Raw genomic sequence first — 25,083 nt, forward strand, 5'->3', positions numbered from 1 at the left:
AAATCAGGTTCAATTTTAGGAGTTTGTCAGTAATCCTACTCTTTGGTTTGTGCCCCTACTAAATGTTTCCCTTGGGAACATCAGAATTTGCCTTAGGTCTCTGTTTTCACAAAAACACAGAAAAGGTTTCTCAGCTCTGGTGCAAGCCTTCTAGCTAACAAGCCATTATATATACAAGATAGATAATTTAAATTGATTAAAACAACAGCAAGGAAAACCCCACTGATATCCAGACCCACAAAGAGTCGAGACTCCACCTCCCTCTTGGGTGGACCTCTACCTTTTCCAGAAACCTATAGCCATCCAAACTTATATTACCCTAAGTGGGTGTCCAGAGTCAAGCAATCTACCCAGACTAAGCTACACTGTTTAGTCCCAAGAGTCCCTAGAGAATCAACTCTTTACCCCACATCTTCAAATTTATAAGGTAGTCCAAGGCATGGTGTCTTGTATATAGTAGTATTTTTTTTCTTTAAAAAATTTTGTCTGATTTTTATTGATGTCTTTTGTTTTTACATCTCATTCCTTTCTAAATATTTCCCTATTCCTTCCCTCTGCAGGAGGTCATCATTTGTAACAAAAAATTAAAAAGAAAAAAAGTAGCACCACAAACTTGTTGACTGGGTGTGACAATATATGCAATATTCCATACCCATAATCCCCTTGCTCGGCCATGAAGGGAGGGAGCTTCATTTTCTCAACTCTTCTCTTTCCAGACTTGGTGGTTATCATCATTACATAGTATCTAGCTTCAGGGTTTTGTTGTTGTGTTAAATTTATCATTTTGTAGCCATTGTGTTTGTTGTTTTCCTGATTCTGCTTACTTAACTTCGCATCTGTTTGTATATTTTCCTGTGCTTCTCAGAATTCTCTATATTTGTCATTTCTTATAAAAGTAATATTCTATTACATTCAGATCTCACAATTTCCTTAGCTGCTCCCCAGGCGATGGAATCTGCTTTTTGCTTCCAGTTTTTTGCCGTTACAAAAGGTGCTGATATGAATATTTTGGTGTATATGGGAATCTTTCTTTTTGTCCTTGACCTCCACACATAGTAGCATCCTAAATGTTTGTTGAATTTGAATTTATTGACTAGTTTATTACATTGTAAACTCCTTGTGGGCATGCACTATGTTTTGTGTCCCTTTTTTTTCACCTATCCCCTAGCATAGTGCCTTGCACATAGTAGGTGATTAATAAATGTTTGTTGAGTCAAAAAATGAGAAGGAAAGAGGGAAGTGAGATGGGTGGAAAGAAGGGAGGTGGGAAATGAAAACAGCATATGTTAGGAGATCTATGATAAAAATTCTTCATTCTACTTGGGTCCAGGGTCAGTCCTCCAACAAGGTCTTAGGCACCCAGCTCATTCCTGGGCTTACTGCTTCTGCCACATGACCTCTCCTTCTTAAGGAGTGAGGAAGCTTGATATAGTAGTAGTAGTAGTAGTAGTAGTAGTAGTAGTAGTAGTAGTAGTAGTAGTAGTAGTAACAACTAGCAATTAAGGTTTGCAAGAGCCCTGAACTAAGTATCAGTAGACCTACCGGGGTGTGACTTTCCATTGTGTTCCTAACTTGCTTTGTATAAGTTTCTTTTTTTAACCCTGGGTCTCAGTTTCTCTAACTATAAAATGAGGAAATTGGTCTAAATGATTTTTTTTTACAATTCTAGCATTCTATATTTTACTTTCAAAAGTCCCTTTTCCTTCTGACTTTCCATAGTCAAAGATTCCTTCCAAGTCTGACACTCTGTATTCTATGTTCTAAGGATCCTTCTAGCTCTGACATTCTATGTCTTATGTTCTCAGGGCCTTTCCAGGTCTGATGTTCTGTGTTCTATGTTTTCAGTTCTGATGTTCTGTGATCTATATTCTAAGGGCCCTTATAGCTCTGAGATTCTGTGTTCTGTGTTCTAAAGGCCTTCCCAACTCTGACATTGTGTGTTCTCTGTACTAAGAACTATTCCAGCTCTGACATTCTGTGTTCTCTGATTCTAGGATGAGTTCCACCCATTTATTGAGGCCTTGCTGCCGCATGTCCGAGCATTTGCCTACACCTGGTTCAACCTACAAGCTCGGAAACGCAAGTATTTCAAGAAGCATGAGAAGCGCATGACGAAGGATGAGGAGCGGGCAGTGAAGGATGAGCTGCTGGGAGAGAAGCCTGAGGTCAAGCAGAAGTGGGCGTCCCGACTCCTGGCCAAGCTGCGCAAGGACATCCGGCCCGAGTGCCGAGAGGACTTCGTCCTAGCCATCACAGGCAAGAAGCCTCCAGGATGCGTCCTCTCGAACCCCGACCAGAAGGGCAAGATGAGGAGAATCGACTGCCTGCGCCAGGCAGATAAGGTGTGGCGGCTTGACCTCGTCATGGTCATCCTCTTCAAGGGCATCCCCCTGGAGAGCACCGATGGGGAGCGGCTGGTCAAAGCTGCCCAGTGTGGCCACCCCGTGCTTTGTGTCCAGCCCCATCACATCAGTGTCTCAGTGAAGGAGCTTGACCTGTACCTGGCCTATTTCATCAGAGAAAGAGGTAGGGAACACCCAGCATGGACCCACCTATGGGTCGCACCGAGTGTGTGTATATGTGTTGGAGGTGGGGAGCAGTACAGCCTTGTCAGCATTGGAAGCGGGGCCTGGACAGGGGTGGGGAACTGGGGGCCTCAAGGCCACATGTGGCCCACCCCTGGCCTAGGACTTCACCCAGGCCTGTGATATGGAGATAGGTCTGAGGGAGAGCCACTGCTTTTCCTTAAGGGAATTCTCAGCTGAAGGAGACATGGAATCTGTCTTCAGGGAACTGTCCCCCCCCCCCAAATCTGAGAGGGAAGATGTTACCCCTGCCCTCACGGAGTCCCCAGTCTTAGAGTGGAGCCAGTACAAATATGAGAACTGTAACTAGGACTTACTACAGCTAGGACAAATTGCAGAGCAGGGAGAACAGCAGTTGCTATAGGAAAAATGGTAGCTCATTCAAGTCAACGAGCATTTATTTAGTGCCTACCATTGTGCCAGACATTGTGCTAAGTGTTTGGGTTACAAAGAAGGCCAAAACAGTCTCTATCCCAATAGGGGCAGGGGACAGACAACATGCAAACAAGTAGGAACAAACAAAATGTATACAGGATAAACTGGAGTTCATGGTGGGCTCAGGGGGAGATCAAGAAAGACTTCTTGTACAAGGCGGGATTTTATTTGGGACCTGAAGGAATCCAGGAGATGGAGAAGAGGACAGAATGAATTCCAGACAGTGAGGGACAGACAATGAAAAGTTCATGGAACTGGGAGACAGGATATCCTGTGTGAGGAATGGCAAAAAGGTGAGTGTTGTGGATCGAAAAGAACATAAGGGGGAATAAGGTTTAAGAAGACTGGAAAGATAGGAAGGGGACAAGTTAGGAAGGACTTTAGAAGGCAAACGGCATTTTATTTTTCATCCTGGTGGTAATAGGGAGCTTTGGAGATTATTCATTAGGGGGAGTTGTATGTTCAGAACTAGTTAAGGGGGATCAAGAATTCTTAGAGATTCTGACCCTTGCCCTAAAGGAAGCTGGAGAGAAGGGGGGAGCCCAGGAGAGGAATGCCACGGAGATGGGGGATAGCCAGGGCACGTCCTGCCTAGCTGTACGATGGGCCATGGTGGAGGAGCATGAGGCCAAGTGGAGGGATAGTGGACATTGTGTGAAGGGCATGCTTACAGCCGAATGTTGGCATCCAGAGATAATTCCTCAATTGCTCCACGTCCGTTCTGGCTCTGCGTAGCAAGTACATACAAGGAACAAGACATGAGACCAAAGTCAGTAGGGGATAGACCCGACAGAGTGGCTCTATGTGCTGGTGGGATTGAGTGACTAGACCCGGTAGATGAGGGTGAATATGGGGCAGCTTCTAGGAGAGGGGAAGTTTTGAGAAGAATCTGGTGGAGAGGAGCAACCAGGGAACAGAGTGGAAGGTACCCTGAGTTCCTTCTGACTCTTCTGTGCTCTAGGAATCCTCCTAGAGTTTGAACAATGGGTGGAAGGTGGGACCAGTTTCCACCCTCTCCCTCAACGTAGACAGACCAAGGTTTAATGGGGTCAGGAACAGCATCTATAAAGTCCTGAAGGGAAGGAAAAAGGAGTAAAGATACATACTCTTGAATCCTGGAATTGACTTTCTGGACTAGAGGGTAAGTTTGAGGCCCCAGGCCAGAAGCTACATAGAATCATGGAAAGAACCATGGGATGTTAGTACCTGGGTGGAATAGAAGAATCAGAATCAAGAGGAGCTGAGTTCAAATCCTGTCTCAGCCACTACTAGCCATGTGATCCTGGAGAGATGACTTAACTTTTCTCAGCCTCAGTTTCCTCATCTGTGTTGTTGTCCAGTTGTTTTCAGTCGTGTCCAACTCTTCGTGACCCCATTTGGGGTTTTCTCGGCAGAGATACCAGAGTGGTCAGCCATTTCCTTCTCCAGCTCATTTTACAGATGAGGAAACTGAGGCTGACAGGGTGAAGTGACCTGCTCAGGGTCACACCACTAGACATGTCTGAGGCCGGATTTGAACTCAGGAAGGTGAGTCTTCCTGACCCCAGGCCTGGCGCTCTGTGCACTATGGTGCCACCTTGTCGCCCAGTCCTCATCTGCAAAATGGGCCTTATAATGTCATCCATCACTCAGGGTTGTTGGGGGGATCAAATGGGAAAACATATAGGTGCTGTTCCTGACCCCAAAGTAAAGCGCTTTGTAAACCTTAAGGTGCCGTCTCAATGCTAGCTGTTATAAATCACCATCACCGAGAGGTAAACGACCCTGGTTCTAGCTTCAACCCTGCTGCCAGCTTTCTGTGTGACCTTGGACAAGTGGTCCCTGTGGCTTTCTGTGTCCCTCCTTGTAAGATGAGAGATTTGGTCCCCGTTGTTTCTAAGACTCTATGTTCCATGTTCCCAGTGCTCCATGAGGAGTTATAGACAGCGTGTACTCTGGGCAAGAAGATCCAGGAAAAATTCCGAGAGATGATACTTGAATGAGACCTCGGTGGGTGGGTAGCATTCTCACCAGTGGAGATAAGGAGAGAGGAAGGACTGAAGCAAAGGCCTGGAAGCTGGAACTGGGGAGCTTAGTCGAGGCCAGTTCTCTGAAGACGGCCACTCAGGCTGTCATCAGAACCGTACCTGAAGCCTTTTCAGATGGGTAAAACCTTTCAGGGTTGGCCTTTGGCTGGTAAGGCCTTCAAGAACTCAGGGTTACCCTCAGACCACATAGGACAGAAGGAAATGTTAGTAGAGGATATATACTTATACCCAGTAACTATCAAGCCACATAGACTTCACCCAGACCTACCTCCTCTAAGTCTGCTTACAAAGGCCACCCGTACCAAATGTGTTGGGCAAAATTACCTAATACACAGACACCTGTCAGACATGATCTAGACACCAACACGCAAATGGGGGATGGGCATACAGGCACACATATCTACCTTATCTTCTGATCATAAATGGAAATAGATACCCCTCAAGATTGCTTGCAGAAAAGGATCTATGGGGTAAGGACACACACACACACACACACTCACCCAGACCAGAATCCAGGCCGAAGGGTTAGACATTAGAATTCAGCTCAGATCCCAGGCTTTCATTGCTTGATTTAAGGACAGAAGTGGGGATACCAGTAAGCAAGGATGTATAAAACAGGCAGAAAGGACTTGAGGTTAAAAGGGAGAGGAAGAAGGAGGGGGAAAGAGTGATTTTAAAAGGGAGAGGGAAAAAGAGGGGAGAGATGAATATGGAAAGGAAGAAGAGAGATAGGAAGAGAGAGAAGAGGGGAGGGAGAAGGTAAGAAGGAGAGAGAGAGAGAGAGAGAGAGGAAGAGAGAGAGAAGAAGAGGGACAAAGAGAGAGAAGGAGAGGGGGAGGGGAGAGAGAGGAGGGGGGGGAGAGAGAGAGAGAGAGAGAAAGAAACAGTAGTTAGAGGACTTGGGTTTGAATCCTGCCTCTGCTACTAGCTGGGTGACCTTGGGCAAGTCACTTAATCTCTACCTCAGTTTCCTTATCTGTAAAATGAGGGGGTTCAATTCAGTGACCTTTAAGGTCCCTTCCAGTCCTAAATCTATGAGAGGCCATTAAAAAATCCCTTTTTGTGGGACATGACACCCTGACCCACAGCTCACTCAGGCTGCCCTGATACCAGAGCAGAACTGGGCTTTTCTTCAGAAAGTGGCAGGCCAGAGGAAAGGAGAAGTCAATCCAGGCTGACAGCTTTGGTGGTGCAGGAGAGAAGAGAGGGGTAGAGACAACAGTGAGTGTATTTTGGGAAAGAAATGTCTACTTGTCTAGCCATCTACAAAAGAGGTCCTTTAAAAGGACCCTGGGTTTGTTTCTGGGTGTGGGGAACAGATATTCCAGAAGAGAGGAGCCCCCAAAGCACTTTCCATCTCGTGAGTTAGGCAATGTGTTATTTTTCTGATTTTTTCATATGGAGAAACTGAGACTCAGGGAAGTTGTGACTTGCCTATGATAAGAGAGCTAGTAACAGTGTCAGAGTCAGGGTTCAAACCCAAGTTTCCTAGATCTAGACCAACACTCTTTCCACTAAATCACCTTGCCTTTCAGAAGCAGAAATAGTGAGGAGGGGCAGGAGGGTGGAGTGAGGGGTGTGAGGAGGGGGCCCTTTTGTGCTTTGAGATCTCAGTCAGCCCAGAGATAGATCCTGGCTGTCCCTGCTGCCTGGAAGCCCTCAGCCTCCTCCCCTCCTCCCACGCTTCCCTGACCTTGACCTCCCCCCACCCCCTCCTCCACCCCCCAGTGTCTGGGTCCAGGCTTCAGAGTCACCTGATCTGTCTAATTGGTAACAAACTCTGGGCTGTAAATACTCCCGGTGATAAGACCTTCTTAGCTCGTCACTTTCCCTGAGCCGAGCCGACCAGCTGTTAAGGAGGCCGGGGGACTGTTTAAGGTGGACCAGGCAAGACCAATGGGCTTTGTAGAAGGTGGCTAGGATAGGGCTCTGGTGGCCACAGGCTAAATGCCCTGAGGAGCCAAGGTTGGGTAGAGGTAGAAGAGAGGGTATATTATTAATCTGAGGCTGGGAGATTGTTTCTATGAGGGGAATTTTCAGCAAGCAAAACTGATGGGAAGATAATGAATAAAAAAAGAGGAGATATTTTCTGCGAAGGAGGACTCGACCTGATCAAAAGCCCCAAGGCCCTGAGGAGAGACCCTCTGGTCGGAGCGAGCTGTGTCCCCTATTTTTACCCTGACAGGGACAGAGGAATGGGCCTTTTCCTGCAGCAGGACAGACTGAGGTTAGAAAGATAACAAAACTTCCAGCTGGTTTGAGTCTCCCAAAGAGTGACGGTAGCCACTTAATAAATGTTTATTGAATTGAATCGAATGAATCCCTCTCCCTAAGACAGATCTTTCCCTACCTCAGATGTTTCCACCCCAAGTCAACCTTGATATTGCTCAGAAGTAGCCCTAAGCCAGTGGCTCTCAAGAGGTAGAGACTAGTTTGACTGGAGTTGATGGTGCTTTTAGATCAGGGAGATAAGGATGTGACCACATCTCGGAGGGCCTTTGAATACCAGGTTGAGCAGTTGAATATTTCTCCTGTGGACAGTGGGAGCCATAGAAGATAACAGAGCAGAACAGAGTTTTGGGAGAAATGATTCTGAAAGTCTGAGTGAGTAGAATGGAGAGGGGAGGAGAGTAGGTACTGATTAGATTGGAGTCAGGACATAATTTACTCTGAAATCAAAAATAAATAAAATGTTAGAGCTGGAAAATGCCTGGGCTCTAGGCCTGGCTTTGTTTCTGCTTCTGCCTCCCTCTGTGACCTTGGGCAAATCACTGTCCATTCCTAAGACTCACTTCGAAGTCTCTTAGCTCTATTATACTATGAACTTGAGACCTTTGGGTCGGACTCTCTTGTTTCACCCGGCCCCCAAAGACGGGACTTGCCCAAGGGCACACAGCAAGTTAATGACAAAACCAGGACTGGGAAGGCAGGTGTTCTGACTCCCAGAGCAGGCCTCTTGCCTTCCTCCCAGCTTCCGCAGTTGGGCATGTTTGGAGGCCCTCTGAAAGTCTCTCCTCCAAATTCCCCCCTCCTTCCCCAAACACCTTCCACTCCTCCCACCACCTCTGGCTCTGGAGCCTGGAGCCAGGGGGCTTGGGGAGAGCTGCAAGCTGTTCCCTCAGGGAAAGGTCAGGGTCTGAGTGTGGCCAAGAAAGCTAAGCCCTTTCTTCTCTCTGACTAGGCTGTGACTATTCAAATTCCCCGGAACTTCTCTGACAGCAGTAGGGATTTAGGTTAGCTCTCACAGACTTGGCAGATGTTTGCATAAGAAGAACCCCCACTTCTACTGAGCCTTTGGGGTTACAGGATGCTTTTTTGGCCATGACCTCATGGGATGTGCAGTTTTTACTAAGGGAGCTGAGACTCAGAAAGGGCAGGTCACTGGCCTGGAACCCAGGGTGGGTAGTCCTGTATAGAGGCAGGAGGATGACTAGGGGGCTTTGGGGTGGGGGGAATTTGGAACAGAGGACAGAAGAGAGGGCTTATTCCTGCCACCAAAGGGTTATTGGGTCCAGGTTGAGGGGGAGGATTGGGTTGGTTGGAGTGGCTGAGAAGGCCAAGTGCTCGTTAAGATGCAGCCTCCGTTGTTTCCCCACTTTATCAATCTGGAACTTGTCTCTGGCAGCTCCCGCCTGCATCCTTCCCTCCCTTCTTCCCCCCTCCCCTCCACATCCAGGAGGCACCACCTCAGAGCTGAGCTGATAAAATTTTGAAGAGAGTTTTTTGCTGGTGTCAGCACAATTTCCCAGCCGGCCGCTCCCCCATCCCCAGCTCCCTGCTCCCTCCCCTGCTTCTGGAGCCTGGGGGCCCTTAGCCCTCACCCTATTCCTGGTCTCCCAGGAGGCCTCTCTTGGGTCTCCACTCTCCCCTAGGATGTCCCTACTCTTCTCTCTCCCTCCTCCCTTCTTTCTTTCCCTCTCTTCTCTCTTGTAATAAGAAACAGCATAAAATGCTGAAGAATCCTGGGCTGAGTATCTAAAGACCTGGATTCTAGTCCTGGTTCTGACCCAAATTCATTATGTGCCCCTGGACAACTCTCATTCTTTCTCTGAGACTCTGTTTACTCATCTGTAAAATGATAGGGACTTAATGGTTCCCAGGAGCCCTTCTAGCTCTAAGGTCTATCCTCTCATTCCTTTTGTCCTATTCTGGCAAACTCTCCTAGCACCCCAGGGCTGTTTACATGGGTCCCATCCTCAATTTCGCTTGCAAAATAGTGTGGGCACCCTGCCCTAGCTTTTGCTTTGTGGAGAAGGATAAATGGCAGAAAACATCCAGACACTCTATGGCCTGGGGTGTTACCGCCAGTTACTCAGTCAATAACCACTTATTAAGCACCTACTATGTGCCATGTACTATACTAGGTGCAAGTAATTATTATTATTATTATTATCATAAGAACAGTAAGACATCAGAGCTAGGATGGGCCTCTTAGTCAGAACTGGAATGGTCTTTAAAACATAAGCTGTCTGAGCTGGAAGGCAACCTAAAGACCACCTAGTTAAATCCTGTCATTTTACTGGGCACTGAACAGAGGCCCAGAGAGGTGATGTAAACTACCCAAAGTCACACAGTGAGTCAGTGACGAGGCTGGGACTAGAAATGAGGCACCCTGGCTCTCAAACTAGGACTCTTTTGGCTACATCGAGCTACCTCTCAAAGAAGTGTACCGGTTGGGAAGGGGGTGGGAGAAACCTAGCCACCTCTCAGGGCATCTGGCATTAATAAGGGCTGGGTTCTGGCTGTTACCGCTCTCCTCAGTTTCATGATTGATGGGAGTAGAAGGGGGAGGCCTGGGCCAAGCCCAGAGGCTTCCTCCCTCTGCCCACTGTAGCCCCCACCCTTGTCTGCTTCTTGAGGATTGGTGGGGGTGGGAGTAAGCTACCTCTGTGCTAATAAGACAGGGAGGCTGGAGGGAAGATTGGATATAGGGACTGGACAAGAAGACATAGTAGATAATAATCAATACAATGATCTCTTCCATTTGTCTAGTAATTTCTAGCTAAATGATAGAATATTAGAGCTAGAAGGGCCCTTAGAACCTAGAGAAATAGACATGGGAAGGCCTTCTGAACATGGAAGGCAAAGGCTTGGAAAGGACCCTCGTGATAAGTCTGATCCGTTCATCTTACAAATGAGGAGACTGTGGCTGAGCAAGGACAAAGGGGTTCTCCCAAAGTCACACACGCAAGTCAGTCATTCAGCCAGGACAGAAGCCCAGGCTCCTGACTTCCACTCCAGAGTCCTTCTCCCACACCCTTTCACCTAACTCTACCTACCACATGAGATAGGGGTCATTCATCAGGACCCCTTAGAAGGTGGGTCAGAGGACAGGACGGAATTTCCTGCTCTGCCTCTGACTCCCTGTGGGACCTTAGATAATCAGCTTTCAAGGAAGGAACATTTATCAGATACAAGCAATTGAATGAACGTCAGCATATTTAAGACAGTATGCAACAATGCAACATACTGGGAATGCCCTCACAGAGCTTGCATTCTGCTGGAGAGGATTCAACACATACACAGAAGGGAAAAAAAAAAAAAGGCATGTACGAAGTGATTTCAAGAAGGAGACAATGGTAAAGGGGTGGGTGGAGACTGAAAAAGGCCTCGTGTAAGAGTTAGTACCTGAGTTTTGAAGAAAGCTTGGAGATTCTGTAAGGAGGAGGGGAGTAAGAAGGAAGGAAAAGAGGGAAGGAGGGAAGAAGAGAAGGAAAAGAGGGAAGGAAGGAAGCAAAGAAAGAAGGGGGAAGGAAGGAAGGAGGGAAGAAAGGAAGGAAGGAAGGAAAGAAGGAAGGAAGGGAGGAAGGAAGTGAGGGAGGAAGGAAGGAAGAAAGGAGGGAAGGAAGGGACATTTCATGTAAGAGGGCTTGAGCAAAGGTATAGAGGTAGGGAAATTGTAGTGTGTTTGATTTAGCAGGAACAGGTAAGTGGGTAAGATACTTCCTATGCCTGAGCCTCAGTTTCCCCTCTTGTTTAGTTGGGGATAGTAATCCCAGACTGCCTGAGGAGGCTGTGGTTGCCTGAGGAGGCTGTGGTGTTCAAGAACAAAAGAGATCTCTGTTGGGAAAGGGCCCTTTCCAGATTTAAGTGTAAACTATTAAAAGAGGTTGTGCTTAGGGCCCTGGGAGGACCCTAGCTTGGGGGAGGGGAGCCACTCATTCCACTAACTTTGGTTGTTGCTCCGTTACTCGGGCTCTGAGTATAAGGAATGAGTCTGATACTAGCTCACATTTCCATAGAGGGGGAATATGGCATAATGGGAGAAATGCTTGCCTCAGAAGAGGGTGAGACCCTAGCTTGACTTGAGCCAGTGTGGGGGCAGTGGAAAGAGTGCTGGATTGGGCAACCTGAGTTAAAATCCCAGGTCTGACGTTTCCTGCCCATGTGAACAAGTTGCTTGGCATCTCTGGGCCTCAGTTGCCTCCCCTGTAAAATTCGGGGATTGGATGAGATGACCTTTCAGAGCCGGAAGAGCCATCCCAGAGACACTTTACTAGCTGTGCATGTGACCGTGGTAAGTGTCTGAGCCTCAGTTTTTTTACCTGAAAAAAGGAGAAAAAGAATATTCGTTTTCCCTACTCACTTCACTTTGCTGTTGTGAGAATTCAAAACAGCCGGTATTAGGCAAAGTGCTGTATCATGGCCATTTCTGCAAGACAACTCAATGAGGTAGGAAGGTGGCATTTGGGAAGAGCAGAGCCCTTAGCGGGAAGGCACCTGCCTGGGGAAGAACGTGAAGCCCATGGACTGAAGCCAATGGTGTGGAGGCCAGTAGGGCATCAGGGCTTGGGAACTGGAAAGAACCTGGGAGGAATGAGGAATGAGGCGGACAGAGGTTAGGTGACTTGCCTAAGATCACACAGGCTGTAGGTTCGGCGGCAGAATTTGAACGCAGGAGCTCTGGCTCAGATTGGGTGCTTATTCCACTAAACCACACTTGTGGGGGGCTGAGGGACTGGAGAAGTTCAGACATCAGGAGGGGAAAGTCTGTGCCTACTGGGAGCTGGCCCCACCATCATCCCGTTCCTTTCCTCGGAGATGGGGGGAGGGAGCCTTGGAAACATCAGTCCATCTGGCTCCAGGGTGGGCTGGGAGAAGGGGTGCAGCTGAAGACTGGGGCGTGGAGGGGCTGTGGCAGACGCTTCTGTGGCTTCCTGGCTCCTGGGGCGGGCGGGGAGGTCGCTGATGAAAGTCAAAACCCTTGCGGTGTAATGGTAATCAATTTCTCCCGATCGATGTGCTGGGACCGACCTCCGGAGCCGAGGGGGGGGCGGGGTGCACCAGAGCACACACTCCCACGTTCACACACACATACTCACACAAGCTCACGCCTGCCGCTGCATCAGGGCAGCTCAATTTCCCTTCCCGGTGTTGCTGACTCGGCGGGTTCGCCCGGGAACGGTGGGGAGCCGGGCAGGGGCTGCGAGGAGGAGCGCCAGCCCCGCTATTGTAGACCTCCCCACCCTAAAAGGCGAGGCTCAGATGGCCCCTCTTTCAGGAAGCCTTCCCTGATCCTGTCTCCTTCCCTAACACCAGCTCTCCCATCCTCCCCAACACGTGGTTTCCCCTGGCTGTTTTCACACTCAGCCTTGTGTAGTTCCCTCAAGGTAGGGGCATTTTCACTCTTCCTTTCCCAATTATGTGCAGTAGTGGATGGAGAGTTAACCTCAAACTCAGAAAGATCTGGATTTAAGCCTCGAGACCTACTGACTGTGTGAGCTTGGCAAGTCATTTAACCCCTTCTGGGCCATAGGCCATCAATTCTCAAAGAATGGTACAAGAAACACTGGGAGTCCCTGAGACCCCTTTAAGGGCCTCAGTGAGGGCCAAGCTATTTTCATCATAACACTCAGATGTTTTAATTTCCAATGAAGTAAATATCTGAAGATATAACCCATTTAAAAGCTCTTGGTGGAGGGGGAGATTTGTCAATACTTTTGAAGAGTATAAAGAGATCCTGAGACCCAAAAGTTTGAGAAACACTGAATTGGTACAGAAAGTTGTTCCTCATGTCAGTGAAATCACAGATTTGTGCACAAGGTAGATGCTTAATAAATATTTGTTGGGTAGATGGATGGATGGATGGATGAGTAGTTCTGGGCCCTTGTCTGTCACCCTATTAAACTATAAACTCCCTGAGGACAAAGACCAGTTTATTCTTCACTCTCCCCTAACTCCCAAGGGCCGAGAATCAGCTATATATAGAATAGGCATCTATATAGTAGCTATTTCTTAAATGAATAAATGAATGATAATGGAAAGGCAACAGCCCAGCAGAGACGAGCAAATGGACAAGTGAAGGTACAGGTGTGCACAGGTTCGGTCAGTCAACGGGCATTTATTTATTAAGCACTTACTGTGTGCTGGGCACTACGTGCGTGGTGCACATAGTAACAAGAAAGGCAAAAACTTTGTCCTTGCCCCCAGATAGCTTGTGTTCTTATGGGGGAGACAATGTATAAATAACTTATGTGCACAGAAGATATATGCAAGGTGGAAGAGAGGTCATCTCAGATAACAGGCACTAGGAGACATACCAGAAAAGCCAAGAGGTAAAGGCGAGGAGGGAGATCATTCCACGCATAGGGGACAGCCAGTGCAAAGGTGTAGGGGTGGGATGCTCAGGCAGACACATTGAGACAGGTAGAAGATGTAAATCAAATCACAGCCATGACCATACATAAACAGAGATCATGGGGTCAGAGGATTCGTAAGCTCTGAGGGACCTTAGAGAGATCATCGGGTCCAACTCCCTCCTTTTACAGAGGAGGATCAGATTGACAGAGACAGGCAGAGAGATAAGACAAGCTGGATCTAGGTCTAGATTCTGTTAGGGACATAGCAGTAATGCAGTGGTGAAGAGAAATGCAGCATGGTCCAGGGGAAAAGCCCTCAGAGTGAGCCAAGCCAGGTTCAAGGCCTGGCTCAGCCACTAACAAATTGTATGCTTTGGACAAACCTCTTTTTCTCTCTGGGCCTCAGTTTCCCCATTTGTAAAATGAGAAAGAACAGATCATCTTTAAAGCTTCTTCCAACTCTAGCCACCTGTGATTCTATGAGGCTATGGTGTAGACATGCTGGCTACGTGGGTCTGAGGGTGCACTGGGCTGGCCTGTGTGGGTTTGTGGGTCACCTAGTCCAACCCTTCCTTTTATAGATGAAGAAAGTAGGGAGCATGGAGGTCACATGGCTTTCTTCAGGTCACACAGGTACCAAGAGGAAGAGTGGGGATTTGAATCAAGGGTCCTTTGGTTCAGAAATTCAGCCTTCTTTCCACTGTATCAACCTGCCTCCCAATACTTAGTAAACTTCTGTTACTATTGGGGGCATGGGTGTGTGCAATAGTTTCATGTAGTTTGGGTCTGCATGCGAGAAAAAGGGAGAAATAGACTGGTGTAGACGTGTGTGACGAGGTGAGTTAGTGGCCATGTTGAGAAGTTGGGGCGGATGTTTGGGGGTTGTGATGTTTCAAGTTCTGGGGAGAGCACAGGCAGGGCCTCTACATGTAGTAAGTCCAGGGATGGAGTGAAGCGTGTGTTGGTGTCTGTTCTAAGGTGGTAAGGGGGAGTGCTATGAGGTGAATCTGGAAGTGGGGGCCAATAATCTGTAGGGAGCGGGGATACGAGACCCCATACCTTAACTCCTCTAGAGCAGGCTTCCTACCCTGCCTAGCTAGGGAACCCTGGGGAGAGTAGGAGGTGTGGGGAGGCCAGGCTAACCCCAGTAAAGGCAAAACTCAGCCCTTAGCCAGGAGCCCTGGCCCAGCCTACCGGGACAAGAGGTCTGCCCCTGAACTTGAACTCCAGATGTGTCTGGGCTGACGGGAAGTGGGGGCTGGGAGGAGAGAGAGAGAGAGAGAGAGAGAGAGAGAGAGAGAGAGAGAGAGAGCCTGCTGGCTGGCTCTTAACCTCTTCCCTTCCCCCCACAGGCCTTCCCTGAGAAATCCAAACCCTAAGAGATGCCAGCAGCGGCGGCAGGGGGGAGGGGCAGGCGGGAGGGGGTGCCAGCACTGGGCTCAGCCGCATCTGCCTCCCGTCAGCCGGCTGCCAGCACAGCCAGATGGCCTCCATCTGCCCAGCACACTGTGCCCAGCCTCCTGTGCCCATTCTTCCTTCTGTCTCTGTCTATGCCAGACTCCCAAGCGGGCAGTCGGGTGGGAGGATGAGAAGGGGGATGGGGGTCGCCCCCCTAGAATGGCTGGATCTAGGATGCTAGGGCCATGAGGATAGTTTGGGGGTGAGGAGGATGCACTGGAGGGGCCAAGAGGGGCTGGCCTGAGCTGGGGATGAGTACCAGCTGTGGATAATTAATTGTCTGAGTCTCTTAGTAGGGTTGGGGATAAAGGCTGGGGAGCCTGGGGAGGCAGAGCTGGGGACTGGACCTGGCAGGGGGGAGAAGTCTCAAGCCAGGTAACAGAGAACACACAAAGGGGGTGTTGTGTCCTTACCTTAGTGGGATGCATGCCACAGAGCTGGGTACAGGACAAGAGAAAGGCAAGCAGTGTGGCAAGCTGAAAGGCATTCCTGCCACTAGAGTCAGAGAATTGTCTTATAGTCCTGGTTTTGTTGTCACTTGCTAACTGGGTGACTGTGGGCCCTGAACCTCCCCGCTTTAGTTTTATTATTGGTAAAATGGGAATAATTATTTGTGAACTAGTCAGAATTGTTGGCTATTATTAATATCATAGGATCACATCTAGAATAGAAGAAGGTAGCACAGGGGAAAGAGAACTAACTTTGGAGTCTCAGAACCCGGGTTCGAATCCTACTTCTCACACCACCTATTTAAACCCTAGGCCGGTCACTCCGCCTCTCTGGGACTCGGTTTTCTCATTTGTAAAATGAAGGGAAGAAGTCATCTAAGATCCATCTGAAGTCCAACCCCTTTTACAGATGTGGAAACTGAGACCTTGTCCAAGGTCCCATAGCTGGTCAGTGGCAAGGTCAGGCCTCAGATCCAGCCAGGTCTTTTGACTCTCATATTTTCCTCAATTTATCTGACAAGGCAGCTTCCTGCATTGGGTGGCTAAGAGGAGGGTCTCATAAGCAGGAGGCTCAGAGAAAGGTCTCTGGCCAAGGAAAGGGTCAGACTTGGTCCTCTTACCCAAGCCTACCCCCACTGCCTGGGCCCAGAATAAAAACTGACTGAGCACCCCTCATCCCTGCCTGTTTCCTGTTTCTGCTGTTATGTGTTGGAACCACTGACTGTGGTCTGGTCTGGAGAGCAAGGAAACTTCCTGAATCAATCTGCCAGTGACCTTGAGTGTCTCCGTCTTCCCTAGGCCTAGTGTTTGGTGTGGGAAAAGGCCCAGACTATAGGGGCCTGGGAGGAGCCCTAGCTCTTGGCTGCAGTGGCTTCAGGCCTCGCCAAGGGGATAGCCTTGATTGTCTCCCAAACAAAAACATAGGCTCGGGTGGGTGAGCGAGTACACACACACACACACACACACACACACACACACACACACACACACTCACAAACACACACACACTCACAAACACACACACACTCACAAACACACACACACACACTCACACACACACTCACACACACACACTCACACACACACACACACACACACACACTCTAGGGTGGTGCAAAGAACCTCACATTTATTTATATACCATTCTACAACTCAAAGCATTCACACCCATTCCGTCTTTCCTCTGAGTCTTGCCATGGCCCCATGAGGTTTACAGGCCCGGGATTATTAGCCTTATTTTTACAGAAGGAGAAACTGAAGTGCAATGAGGTAGTGGCTTTTCCTCCACTGGAGGGTTTGCAAGTGAAGGGTAGATGACCAGTTTTCAAGAATACCATGAAGAGGGTAGGGAGAGTCCTGCTCAGGTAAGGGTTGGGACAAATGGACTCTCTGGTACCTTCCAGTTCTGAGTCTGTGGTTCTGTGGTCTTAAGCTGGAGCTGAGATTTAAACCCAGTTCTTTACTCTTTTCATCTCATTCATTTACTCATTCATGATAAGGTGAGCCGTGGGACTGAGAGATATTGTACGTGCGTCTGTCTATTTGTCAAAGTGTCTCTGTGTGTGTCCATTTGTAGGAGTAAATGTGCTTGTGAATCTGTGAACAATAGGTATTGATGTGTGTGTGTGTGCGTGCACACGCGTGCGTGCGTGCGTGCGTGCGTGTAAGAATGTGTTGTATGTCTGTGTCAGAACATTTTTCTTTGTATCACATGTTCGTGCCTATTTGTGGAAGAATATGATTGTCTTTGCACTATTAAAACATGTTTGTGTATCTACATATATTTTAAGAGTGTTTTTCATGATGAAAAGCCACAGGCTCCTTGATTTCGAGCTGGAAGAGACTGGAGGCCACTTAGGCCAAGCCCCTCATTTGACCGATATTATATGACGTGCCCAACATTACATAGGGAATGTGTAGCTAGGTGGCCCAGTGGATCGAACACTGGACTTGGAGTCAAATTTGGCCTCAGACACTTAATAACTGGGTGATCCTGCACAATCTCTGCCTTAGTTTCCCCATCTGTAAAATTAGGATAATAATAGCACCTACTTTCCAGGTTGTTGTGAGTACCGAAGGAGATAGTAATTGTAAAGCACTTTGCAAACCTCAAAGAACTATGGGTATTTGAACCCACATCCCTTGACTCAAAATCAAACAGTCCATCCACACGCTGCTCCCTGCTTCTGTGTATACACACATATGAGGTTCCATTTGTGACAAACGTGTTTACACGTCCATGTATTCCCAAGTCCGAGTGTTTGTGAGTGTGAGGACTATATGGCAAAGTCAGCTTCTCAAATCTTTAAAAACCAAAGCCGAACCCTCACCTTGGTTTTTGAGGCCCATCCCATCTCTCTCCTCCTCATCATCGCTGAATTTCTGAAAAAAACTGAATACACCTTGTGCTGCCATCTGCTCACAAGTTGTTTTCTTGTACTGCTTATAGTTTGGCTTTCACCCCAACCACTGCTGAAACTGCTTTCTCAAAGTTCACCGATGATCTGATTGCCAAATCTTTGTTATTGTTCAGTCGTTCAGTTGCGTCCTACTCTTCATGACCCCATTTGGGGTTTTCTTTGGCAAAGATATTGAAGTGGTTTGCCATTTCCTTCTTAGCTCATTTTACAGATGAGGAAACTGAGGCAAACAGGGTTAAGTGACTTGCCCAGGGTCACAGAGCTAGGAAGTGTCTGAGGTCACATTTGAACTCAGATCCTCCTGACTCCAGGCCCAGCACTCTATCCACTGCACCTTTCATCAGTTCTCATCTTCCATGACCTCTCTAAAGTTTCTGGCACTGCTGGCCATTCTTTCCTGCTGGACACTTTCTCTTCCCATAGTTTCAAGAGATATTGCAACCTCTTTGCCTCCTTTGCTGGCTCCTCTCCATCTTCTTGATCCCTTAATAAGTGTTTCTCAAAGGTCTGTCTTTAGCTCTCTTCTCTCTGCCCCTTTTAGATTTCATTCGTTCCCTCAATGGCACCTAGCATCTTTATGCTGTTGACTTCTAAATCAGTTATCTCCAGGCCTAATCTCTCTTCTGAGCTCTTGACCTTCATCTCCAGATGCCAACAGGACATCTCCACCTGAATGTCCCATCAGCACTTCAAAAGCAATATGTTAAAAACCAAAACAGCTCATTATCCTTCCCACCATACCTCCTGACTTCATTATCTCTCCCTGTGGCATCAGCGTTCACCAAGGCACCCATGGCAGTAAGCATGGGGCTCTCTGTCCCTTCCCACTCCTCATCTCTCCTATACATCAGTTAGTGAGTCTGGTCACTTTCCCCTCCACAATTTCTCACAATTGCCCCCTCTTCTCTAGTCCTATGGCCGCCGCTTTATTACAGACCCTTCCTTCTACTCCCTGGACCATTGCAATGGCCTTGTAAGAGGTCTTCCTGCCTCCACTCTCCCCACCAATCCATTCTGCCTACTAATGCCACGGTAACCTTACTTACATGTCGATCTGGTCATGTCATTACTGTGTTCAAAAGATCTTCAGTGGCTCCCAAGTAAAGTCCAAACCCTTTTACCTAACCTTGAAGGGCTTCCACAGTATGATGGCACTGTATCTTTCCAGCCTTATCTCATATTGTTCCCCTCCAAGTACTATAGTATAGGTTCTGGTTATACTGAACAGTTCTCTGTCCTGCCCCCCAACTCTGTGCTCTCCTGTCTCTGTGCCTTGGCTCATAATGTTCTTCCTTGGAATGCCCTCCCTCCCCTTCTTTGTCTACCACTCTTTTAAAGCCCATCTCATATGCTCTGTGTAGCACACCCTGACCCTATCCCTCAGCTAGGCATGGCCTTCCCCTTTGAACCTGACAGAACGTCTTCTTCTGTACCTCTCTAATGTACTTGGGATCATGGGATCATAGATCGAGAGCTTAAAGAGACCTTGGAGGTCATCGAGTACCACCTTATTCCCCATTTTACAGAGTAGGAAACAAAGATGTAGGGAGGTTAAAAGATTCGCCCAATGCCACGCAGCTAGTGAGCTTTGGAGAGACTTTTCTGACGTTAGAGCCAATGGAATAGTGTGATTATAGCTATCCGTGCCTATGTCTAATGACCTAATAGAATGAATGAATGTAAGATTCATGAGGCCAGGGACCTCAAATATTTGTTCATGAATAATTGGACAAGTGAGGGTTTGTGTGCATCTGGGTTGGGGGGGAGATGTTAGCCTCTCGAGCTTTTGGCCTCCATCCCCTCCGACTCTAACTCCAATTCAGTTGTGGTCCTCTAAGGGTTCTGTTGGGTCTCTTATCTAAAGGAGGGTGAAGAAATGGGGATGTTGTGGTCTGGAACAGAAGCAGCAGCAGCCTATGGAGGCGGAGAAAAGCAGCTGGGAGGGGCTTGGGATGGAGATGAGGGCCTTTGCCATTTCTGCATTATGGTTACTGGCTCTCTCCTATCCCTGGTTCCCTATAATACCTCTTCTGGTGAGCCGAGTCCCAGGTTCTATCTGAGAATGGGGAAGGCAAGTGTGGGAAAACCAAGGAATCTTCATAGAATATAATAATAACTCCTATTGATACAGGGTGTTAACACATTACCCCATTTTGTCCTCATAGTAGCCTTATGAAATAGACAGTAAAAGTTAAATTATACGCATTTTATAGAGTTAAGAACTAAGGCTCGGAGAGGGGAGGTTTGCTCAAACAGCCGCTAAGTTCAGAGCCAGGATTTGAACCAAGAGCGCTTTCCATTACACTACGTAGTTTACCCATTCAGACAGCAAGGAGCCGTGTGTCCTAACCCAGGAGTCCTGGGTCTGCTCCGCTTTTGTTTCTTCCCTCCCTCTCTTTCTGGAGAGGATTGGAATCTGCGCTGGGTTCCAGTCCTGCCCCTACTGCTTGTCACCTTAGATTTGTCACTTCCCTCTTTGGGTTGCAGTTTCTTCATCTGTGAAATCGATTAGACATAGCATAGTAATACTGGCCATACCTAGCATTCTCTGTTTGGAAGGGTTATTGTGAGTCTCGATCGAGATGATGGCTGTGAAAGTGCTTTGTAGCTATAGGGTACTATATAAATGTCAGCTATTAATATTGGGAATCAGCCGTGGCCTGGTGGAAATCCAGAGACCTAAGAATGGAATGCACATTTGTTTAGCATCTCCTATGTGCCAGGCGCTGTGCTAAGTGCTTTTTCAAACATTATCTCATTTGTTCTTCACAACCCTGGAAGGCAGGTGCCATTATTATCCCCACTTTACAGTTGAGGAAATTGAGGCATGCAGAGGTTAAGTGACTGGCCCAGGGTCACACAGCTAATATATGAGGCCAAATTTGAACTCGGGTCTTCCTGCCTCCAGGCCCAGCTCTCTATCCACTGAGTCTGAAGACCAGAATTTAAATCCCTTTGCCACAGTAGTTGTGTGGCCTCAATTTTCTTTTCTATAAAATGGGAGTGATGATAAGATCTCTATCCCACGAGGTTGGAGAGAGATCAAATGAGACCATGTGTATAGAGCACATTGTCAGCTATAAAGTACTATAATAATGTTGGTGGTTGTTGTCATTGTTATAGGCGTTCGGAGCCCTGGGCTAAAAAGCTAGAGAACTGAATTCAAATCTTATCACCTGCATTCACTGTGTGAACTTGGCTGAACAAGCTGTTTGACCTCTCTTGGTCTCGGTAACTCCATCTTTAAAATGTCAGAGATAATAGCACCGAGGAGTAGGGAGATGTTGACTGCCCATCTTTTAAAGAAACCCAGCTCCCCCCTCCCACATCGACCCATCTTCTTCCTAATCCATCCTCCCAGCCCCCAGCCCCATCAGGGCAGCACATGATAGGGAAGAGCGGAACTTCCCTTTGGCCGGAGACGCCAGGCAATTCAAGGGCTGGAGCCTGGGCCCAGGGTAGCTGGCGTTCCGGCTGGGCCCTATGACAAATGGATCTGCTGTCTGTGCTGGGAACATTGCTTCTCTGTGAGGTTTGTTTATACGGAGCGGCTGTCTCAGACACTGCTGCCATTACTTATTTATAGAGAGCAGGGTGTTGGGGGCGGGAGGCACTGAGTCTGTGGAAGTGAGAGAGATGGAAGAGAGAGAGGCCTTCCAGCCTCGATTAGCTGACCTGTGGCTTCCTTTGAGGAGAGTCATCACTGAGGGATTGGGAGGAGGGGGTTAGTGGCTGGGGAGCCACTTGATTTGGGAGGGGGGAGAGGTAGGGTGCCAGCTATGGAATGAAGGCTGGGGAGGGACACTCAGGCTCCCTTCTGTCTAGGGACAGAACAGGGACTGGCCTCAAGGCTGAGAGATAAGCTGATTACCTTCTGCACAGGGAAGGCTCAGGGGGATGGGGGCTCACCAAGAGACCAAGAATCATAGGATTATATAGATCTGGAGCTAGAAGGGATCCCGGAGGACATGTAGGCCAACTCCCTAATTTTATACTTGAACAACTTACCCTCAAAGAGGTTAAGTCATGTGCCCAAGGTATGCAGGTCAGGATTTGAATCCAGGTCTTTTCACTCCAAATCCAGGGCTCACCCCACTGTACCACACTCCCTCCCTAAGAGCAGGATCCCAACTGAGAAATGCAAGAGGGTTACATTTATACGGGGTCTTCCAGACTCTAAGAATCCTCAGGGATGAGGATTTATCTCCTGAAAACAGTCCATTTTTACTTCTGGGCAACTCTAATTGTTAGAATTTTTAAAAATTATTACATCGAGTATCAAATGGCTTCTGGGTAGCTTCCCCAACTTTCTCTTCTGAGGCCAAATGAAGTCAACAGGCATTTATTAAGTGCTTGCTCTGTGCTAGGCACTATGCTAAGTGCTGTGGATACAAAGAAGGGCAAAAAAAACCAATCCCCACTCTCAAGGGTCTCAGTGTAATGGGGGAGAAAACATGCACACAACTATGCATGAATGTGCTATACGCACAATAAATTGGAGATGATCTCAGAGGGGAAGATCAGGAAAGACTTCTTGCAGAAGAGAGGATTTGAGCTGAGCCCTGAAAGAAGTCACCCGGGATAAATCTCCTTCTTCCTTTTACAGCCATTTAAGTATTTGAAGATGCCCGTTGTTTCCCCCTCTATCTTCTCTTTTCCAGGCCAAACATCCCTAGTTCCTTCAAACAATCCTTGAATGGCCTGGTTTCCAGTCCCCTCCCTACTCTAGTTACCCTCCTTCCAGAACTGAACACAATACTCAGGATGGAGGCTGACCAGAGTGCTCCAATCACAGAGGGACCATGGTCTCCTTCATTCTGGACACATTCCATATCATGAGACTTTGGGACTCACCCTAATTTAAAGAAGAACCTTTTAAAAACCAGAGCTGTCCAATAATGGTCCTTGGAGATAGATATTCAAGCAAAGGCTGAATGGTCCACCCCTTTCCTGCCTCAAAAGGCTATAGGGTATATATAGGGTGAGAAGCTGGACTATATAGTCCCCCCAAGCCATACCCTAACTGTTGCCTAGGTCAGGCCAGCAGACAATGACATCCACTTCTTCTCCCAGTGCCCTGATCACCTTTTTGGTGGCAGCATGATAGAAGGATACAAGTCCTTGGGATATCCTTGGGGAACCTGGGTTCTAGTGCCAGCTCTACCTGTGACCTCAGGCAAGACACTTTCCTTCTCTAGGCTTTAATTTCCTCATCTATAAAATGCGGGGGTCACAATCTTTGCTCCCCTTCCAAATCCAATATAATCCAATTAGCATTAATTATGCTGTCTACTGTGCCTACTGTATACAAGAAGAGTGCTAGATGCTGGGCATACAAAGACAAAATGAAAAACCAGTTCTCACCCTCAAAGAGCTTACATTCACACTCCTGGAAATGGCTGATGGGAAGCACAACATACAAACAAGTAAGTCACAAATAAGCATAGCCATGTTATTTTGAGGAAGAAAGATTTCAGACCAGCGGAAAGGATCTGGAAGGGCTCCTCAGAGGCAGTGTTGTGAACCTTGAACAAAGGTAGGGATTCTAGCATTGAAGGTGAGGGGGGAATGATTCCAAGGAGGCAGAGGAATGAGGCAGGAGATGTATCACTAAGGACTGGAGCAGAGAGTATGAGAAGGGGAAAAACATGCATTTCAGCTGGAAAGTCACGTTGAAGAGTTTGTATTTTAGCCTGGAGGTAATCAGAAAATAGTGAGGTTTCTTTAGCGAGGTAGCCTCCGAGGGGACTACGTTGTCAGACTAGCGGTTTACCTTGGTGTCCGAGTCGAAGTTGGGTTGCAGCAGGGAGAAACTGGAAGCAGGGAATCCAATCTCCCCCCCCAGGTGTAGTCAAGATCCTACTGAGAGATTGGCTGGGGAAAATATATGAAGCCCCTGATGAGAAATGGGATGGTTTCACTGCGAATAACAGGATTATTAATGATGACATCAATCATCAAGATTTCTATAGCTCTAAGCAGCTTTCTTCCAGTTGTCCCAGGTGGGCTGGGTAGAGCCTGTGGGACTTGACCCATCCTACTGCTGAGGAAGCTGAGGCCCAGAAAAGAAGAAATCGCAGAGCACACCAACAGTTTAGTTCTTGATTCCCCATCTGCGCACTGGGGAGAGCTCTGGAGCCAGGTGTGGGGACTGGGGGCATGTTCGTGTGCTCGGGCATGTGCACACATAATCTCTAAGATCCCTGCTGAGTCTAACTTTCTGAGATTGTGGTTGTCTTTCCAAGTGTGTTTTCTGAATTTCTATGTTTGAGTGTGTGTGTGTGTGACCATTATGTGTACATTCAGGGTATTGAGCCACCCCAGAGACTAGGGAGGAGAGAGCTGAGTCTTATAGTCTCTTCACGAAGGGGTAGATGACACTGAGAAAGACAGAGACAGAAGCAGAAATAGAGAGAGAGACACAGAGAGACAGAGAGAGTAGGAAGCAAAAGGATACTCAAATAAATTCATATGCATATTTGCAGAAATGGAAACCTGGGCCCCTCCCTCCCCAACATTGCCTCCTCCCTCTCTCCTCAATCTCAGGCCTCCCTGCTGTCACTCCAGCCTCACCCTCTCCAGGAGGGCACTCCCGAGCCTGAGAATGGGGTCTGGGTAAGTAGGCTCAGTAGCTCCCACCTGTCCTCCACCCCCTTTGGCATACCCCCTGCCCGATAATGGGTTTATAGCTGCCATCCTGGCCTGGTGCCCAAGGTAATTGAGGGCTCCAAGGGGTTGGGGGCTGGGCAGGGGAGGGGCAGCTGGAACATTCTTTCCTTTGCCTCCCACTCTCCTCCCCTTCCATCCTTTATCTTGGATTATTGCCCACTATTGAGAGGGAATTTATATTCTTAGCACTGGAAGGTCCCCATAAAACTAATCCAACCCCCACATTTTACAGAGCAGGAAACTGGGCTCCAGAGAAGTGACTTATCCAAGGTCATCCAGTATGAGTAGCCCATAAGCCAGGTGTCCCCTCTTGGTCTAGAGTTCTTTGCATTGCACCCCACTTTTCAACATAGATCAGCTGGAGAGGAGTGGGAGGATAGGTCCTGGGTCCCCTGTGTTAGGGCAGGGCCCAGTTTCATGACAGCCCCACACATTACCTGGGATGCCTCCTTAGATGACAG

General features: G+C 48.0%; 1 protein-coding gene across 9 annotated transcripts in view; it reads left to right on the forward strand.

Annotated features, from left to right (window-relative positions):
* Nucleotides 1-25,083, forward strand: part of NFIC (nuclear factor I C) — a 144,149-nt gene that overhangs the window by 31,045 nt on the left and 88,021 nt on the right. For all 9 annotated transcript variants that reach the window (XM_036756525.1, XM_036756544.1, XM_036756560.1 and 6 more), the window contains exon 2: nt 1,995-2,526. In XM_036756525.1, the coding sequence (XP_036612420.1) occupies nt 1,995-2,526 (532 nt within the window). The remainder of the gene's footprint in view (nt 1-1,994; nt 2,527-25,083) is intronic.

This window comes from Trichosurus vulpecula, chromosome 1 (genome assembly GCF_011100635.1).
Source record: "Trichosurus vulpecula isolate mTriVul1 chromosome 1, mTriVul1.pri, whole genome shotgun sequence".
Lineage (NCBI taxonomy): Eukaryota > Metazoa > Chordata > Mammalia > Diprotodontia > Phalangeridae > Trichosurus > Trichosurus vulpecula.